Source organism: Pleurodeles waltl, chromosome 3_1 (assembly GCF_031143425.1).
Source record: "Pleurodeles waltl isolate 20211129_DDA chromosome 3_1, aPleWal1.hap1.20221129, whole genome shotgun sequence".
NCBI classification, from domain to species: Eukaryota; Metazoa; Chordata; class Amphibia; order Caudata; family Salamandridae; genus Pleurodeles; species Pleurodeles waltl.
The window spans coordinates 1,762,925,282-1,762,931,281 of record NC_090440.1 but is presented as its reverse complement, the minus strand read 5'-3'; the positions used below and the strand labels follow the sequence as shown (position 1 = coordinate 1,762,931,281).

Genomic DNA, 6,000 nt, shown 5'->3' with positions numbered 1-6,000 from the left:
ACATCTTTTGCCACCTTCTTGTCTAGAACTAACCTATGTGCTTGGTTGGTGACCTTCCAGAGGTTATCAAGAGCACGTGCTAACGCCTAGCGTTAAGCTCTGCTCAAGTCAGTTGGTTAATGCACCCACTGCAGAGGTCTTGACAGAACGAGAATGGCACAAATTACAATTCTTACATAGCTTTTTCACCTTTTCATCTCTGCAAGGTCGATGAAAATGAATTATAGTGATTTTGTTAAGAATGGCACCTGCTTTGCTGCGCTATTAAGTGGCAGAACCAAGCGCTATATATTTTAAAAAATGAGTTATTACCAGACTGCCCCAACACACACCAGACAAAGAACCCAAAGAGGAGAGGATGTGGCTTGAGGGCCAAAGCTGCAGACTCTGGAGCTGAGGAACATAGTTCAAGTCTCAGCGCAGGCTCAACATCCTGTGATTCTAGGCAAATCACTTAATCTCCCCTTGCTACCAAAAATGAATGTGTTCTTTTGTAATGTAACCAGTGCTCATGTAAAGCGCTGTAATACCTTTGTATCAAGTTCACGCTATATAAAACTGCAAAAAAATAAAGTGCTCCAATACCTTCATGTTGAGTTCGAACTATAAAAAAACTGCAAAAAAAAAAAAACCCTGACAGTTTTTTCACCTCTTCGCAAGGTCGATGCAAATGAATTCTACCAATTTTGTTAAGAAAGGCACCTGCTTTGCAGTGCTATGAAATGACAGAACCTGTATAACCAAGTGCTATATAAAAAAGACAAGTTGTTCCCAGACTGCCCCAACACGCAACAGAAAAAGAACCCTAGGGGAAAGGATCTGGCGTAAGGGCCAGGACTGTAGACTTTGGAGCTGGAGAACACGGTACGAGTTTCAGCACCGACTCAACAGGCTGTGATTCTGGGGAAATCACTTAATCTCCCCTTGCTACCAAGAATTAATATGTTCTTGTGTGATGTAACGGGTGCTCACATTTGCGCTGTATAAAACTGCAAAAAAATACATAAAGCACCCAACTACCTTCCTGTCAAGTTTGAGCTACATAAAACTGCACAAAAAATAAACAAATAAATAAATAAAAAAGATCCCACAGACATCGCAAAGAAACAGCAAGATGGCCAAAACCAAGGAAGACAAACAAACATACTGCCATGAGCAAAGCAGCAAGGCAAAAGCAAAAATAGTGCGCCGACACTAAGCTATCTGGCCGATCGTGCAATAATCCAAGTAACAGGGTTAATCTCCAAGGTAGTAATAAAACAGCATCAAGGCAGGGATTTTTGAAAAGCAGGCCCAAAAACTAATGAAAGTGATGAGTGTGGTTAAAGTCCACAGAATAGATTGCAACAGGTTGAAAAGCTTGCACACTGCTGTGCACGACCTAAAAAGGGCTATGACCATGACAATGCCGTCCACATCGCAGTGCTCTGCTTTCCCCGACCGACCCTCCGTGTTGCATTCACTCTTCCCTTGAGCAATTTAAAAAAAAAACAAAGACCTATGATGCTGGCAGTTTTTTTTTTTTATTTTTTTTTTTTTACTTCAGCCATGAAGCTTACCAGCTGTGCCACTGTACAACTTAACAGCATTAACATAGCCAATTTCGGCCATAAGCAGGAGTATTGCCTTTGCCAATGCTTAGTCAAATTGGTCATGAAACAAATGTTGCGTCTTCTTTGATGGCATGAAAACTCCTGCACCTACAAGACTCTCGAAATCAACTTCCTTCAGGTCAACAATGCTCATCTAACTAGTGTAGTCATGCATTGCTGGATGCACCAACCCCTCTACTTTGCATATGGTCTGAATAAAAAATAAATGATAAAAATAAAACAAACCACATGGAATTTTTTGTTTATGAATGGTCTGTTAGGACGCACTCAATTGCTCAAATAAAGTGTGGGAACATCAGTTGGCTCAGAGTTAAATCCACTAACAAGCGCCTCGCACTGGTGCTCTGGTATTTTCTCAATCAGACAAAGCAGCGGTTCTCGCTCTAGCTTCCTTTTTGGCTGCCACTCAAAGTCGGCAGTGCCGTCGGTGAAAGATTGGTTTTAATTTTTTTTTTATTTAAAGCCAACATTTAATTTATATCTTATTCACAGACAAAGATAGACTCTTACAAAGAAGTCTATGAGTTGTCCTAGCAAAAGAAAATGGGAAGCGGATAGTCACAAAACGGGAAAAAATTAACTAGGAAAATACCCGTGGCCTACTTTATGAAATGGCGTACAAAACACTGCGTTATTAGAGTGCTATTTCCAGTTGTGCCGAAAACGGAATGCATTTTAAACTCAAAGAAGACGCGCATGGATGCCTTGGATCTGTCCAATACAAGGGAACATAGTTTTACCATAGTACAGCCCGATTTGAAAAATTCGAGCTAATTTGGGAGAATGTAATTAGAGCAACCGTGCAAAACAAATATAAACAGGTGCGTGCCTACGCTCCCTGTTTTACAAGTGTTGCCGGGATAATTTCTTTTAACGATGTTAACTGCAGAAACTAACCTTTAAATTAACGTTTAAAAACGCTACGAAACAGGCAACTTTAATACAGTACTAAATTAATTTAAGTACATACTTTGTTCCTTCAAATTTGGCAGTCTGAGGAATTAAGAAATTACTTTACAGAAAGAAAAGGAAATCTGCGGAAAAATAAAACCCTGCCATTGAAACCAAACTATATTTTTTATTTTACATAAGCAACTGCACAGTAACAAAACATCGTGAAAGGTGCTAGAAAGTAAGCTACAACTTTAATGATGCAAGGGCACCGCCTCGGATTTGTGTAAATCCGGCATGTTCTCTAAATGACCGAATACTCTCGGACAACTTTACCGGAAGGCCTCGTTGTCATCTTGGCTAACATTTCCCTGAAGCTTCCTCCGCCTACCAACCCAAATAGACTTGAATCTCCATCACTGTGTAACTCGGAACCCTCTTCTTCGGAATCTTCAACAGCAATAGAGAAAAGCGAGTCACTTGAAAGGTCCAAAAGCGAATCCTCCATGGAGTTTCCACGTTCTGTATTTGTTAAATTTTTTAACTTGGGCTGTGATCCAGAGACCGTGTCATGCATTCTACTTTTACTTGACCTTTGTGCAAACATTTCATTTTCTGTTCCCTGGTCGCTGGACGTTTGTTTCTTTTTAGCCATTGTGACAGTTCCATCATCATCTCCTGTTTGGCTTCTTTTAATATTATCCTTCGTTACATGATCTGTGTCAACCTTATACACGAACAATTGTTTCTTTTTTTCTTTGCCAAGTTCCGTACTACGGTTCAGTTTTTTCCCAGTGTTTAGTTTAAACACATCTCTGCGGCATTTCTCTCTGCCTATTTCCCATCCTTTGGACTTCATGCTGGAGCTATTTCGCCTTGATCTTCGGCATGATTTAAGATTCCTGCAAAACGAAATATTTAGTTTTTAACAACGAAAAAGCTTGAAAAACAAGGGCCATGATACCTAACATCTTGACATATGCAAAACCAAAATCAACAAACACAAATGTTAAAAAAAAAAAAAAAAAAAACAGAAATGGCAAGAATTTTGAGTTCTGTGCAGCATAAAGTTCATACTTCAATAAGGCACATAAAAGAGATACCACACGGACCGCAGAAGTGCAGGGCAAGCTTCCCTTACATACACAGGTAGCGCTGCAAGTTTCTGTTAACAGTCAGGCTTTTCCCCCACTCCCTGCATTCAGTCATTCACAGGGAAAATGCGTCTCTAGTAAGGGGAAGGTTCTGGTGTTCATCAGCAATTAGGTCACTAACTACTGTCTACAATGGAAATTTGGCCTCCTAAAATTCCCCGAATCTCCAATGAAACGTGGACGAGTAGTTACCTCCTTAGGCGCTATTAATAGTAGATCCACGTCAAGAATGCTCTCTGCCTGGAGTTTTTGATGTGGATATCACCTCAAAGCACCCACAGCAGAGAAACCCACTTGTGCTGTCACTGGTGACATAAACTTCAAAGTGCGAAATAAATGAGTGTATTGGCTCATTACGCCCCCTATTACCCCAACTCCCCCCACCCCTGCCGGGGTACAATCAGTCATTCTACCCCCGTCTCTCTGCTGGGGGCCTGGACGAGGGTGTTTATCCCCAATCTGGCCCCAAAAGTGTTGGTATTGGGGACAGAAACACGTCAATAGCTACCAGAGAATGAAGTGTTAAGAAAAAACACCTGGCATATGCCGTGTTCCCCCACTCCAAAATGGTGAAAAAATAATCGCAGGGGGGCAAAGTGTGGGGAAGAGAGGGGCTTGGCTTAATATACCCCTTAAAAAAACGCTAGAAATCATGGATTTTCGTTTTTGTTTTAAAAAAAAGGAGGGGGGCGACACCCCAGCACAGGTCTAAAACCCCAGTCAAAAGGTGAAAAAACAGTCTTTCTGCATACCTTGTGAGGCAGATTGTGAATTTGCCCCAAAGGGATTTCATTCTTCTTTTTTTTTTTTTTTTTTTTTTTTTTTTAGAGGTGGTTGCGGTCCACCTGGCATTGGGCTGTACCCCCAACTTCTGAAGAAGCAATATAGTCTTTCAGCCCCCAAACCTCCCTCTAGACACAGATTAAGGAGTGTTCCCCAATCTTCACCCCCTAGAGGTAGAAAGCCCACTACACACCAGGGATGTTACACTGGGGCAAAACAAGTGCTATGACCCCAATCCAAAAGGGCAACAAAGTATGTCTGCCCCTCCCCTAACAGTGGGCAGATAGGGGGGCTGTCTTCCATTTACCCCCTGACCTCCCTGGCAGAAAGGACACTACACACTAGTAATTTCAAAATCGCACAGAAAATAAAAAGGATGGGGGCACCCACCAAAGAAGGGGAAATAGTGTTTCTAACACCCCCAGGGGTCAGCCCTGCATTGACCAGGGCCTCCTCAGCACGAACATATTTCTGGCCCTAATGGGAGACAGATACTGTGTTTTCTCACAATTTGAAGGAGATGACAGAAAGCCCTTTAGAGACCAGAGGAAAAAAGATCCAAAAAAAAAAAAAGGAGTGGGTTCAGACCACTCAGTCCCAAGGCATTGGCAGCGCCCTAACCCAAAACAGATGCAGTAGTTTTTGGCCTGTCCTAGATACTAAAGCATCCTCTTTCCCTTGGCAAACTAGAGGAAATTTGGATTATTTCGAAAATAGTTTTTACATGTGAGCCCATAGAGTGGGGACAAATCTCAATTTCCACTCACTTACTATACAGAATGGCGGCAATATTCGGGCACAGAGTCAGACAGCAATCAAGAAAAATTACCAAAAACAGACATTTTGAAAGGTAGACACCCAAGAGAGTCAAGGGTGTTGTGCCTTCCATGGATCTCACAATAGTTTCTTACTCACAATGTCCTGCAAACCTCAAACTTCACCTAAAACTACACATTTTCCTAATTTCTGTGAGAAATGCAAATATTCCTACCATCCAGCATTCCTAGCACATATACTGCCTGGAGCCTGCTGTGAGGTCCGGGCCAGGGCAGTGTTGGATGGGGAGACTTTGAGCGGCCTTGTTAATGAGGAAGGGTAGCCCACAAGCCTGGCCCCTGCTGTGCCGTAGGCAGGGAAAGGACTGCTGGTCCACGGCTGCCACCGGCCACTCACCTAAGAACCTGGAGCTGCCGTGTGGTGCAAGGAGGTGACTTCCATTGCAGTGAGGGGCCAGTGAACGGGCTGAAAGCGGGAGTGTGGCTGGGGGCAGTGCGAGTGGGTTCCCCATGGTAATCCGACTGCCCTGTACGCTCACAGCAGCATAGACTGGAGGGGTGGTCCACAGATGCTGGGACTGAAAATATGGTGCTGCCCTGCAGTGCAGAGGCAGCTCCCATTGTAGTACAGAGCCCAGTGAATGGCCATAGGTGAGAGGGTGGCATGAGCAGCCCCCTTTTGTGATCAGACACATTGCACACTCACAACAGCGTGGTCTGGAGGGCTGGCCCTGGGCGCTGATGAGACTGGCACCTGTTGATCTGACAAAACTCAGGCCAAGG

At 43.3% G+C, this 6,000-nt stretch overlaps 1 protein-coding gene across 1 annotated transcript in view; it reads right to left on the bottom strand.

Moving 5' to 3' along the window:
• Window positions 1-2,671: 2,671 nt before the first annotated feature.
• LOC138285596 (uncharacterized) overlaps window positions 2,672-6,000 on the bottom strand; it is a 106,572-nt gene continuing 103,243 nt past the window's right edge. Inside the window, exon 5 of the mRNA XM_069225751.1 lies at window positions 2,672-3,406. Within this exon, the coding sequence (XP_069081852.1) occupies window positions 2,809-3,406 (598 nt within the window). The 3' untranslated portion in view covers window positions 2,672-2,808. The remainder of the gene's footprint in view (window positions 3,407-6,000) is intronic.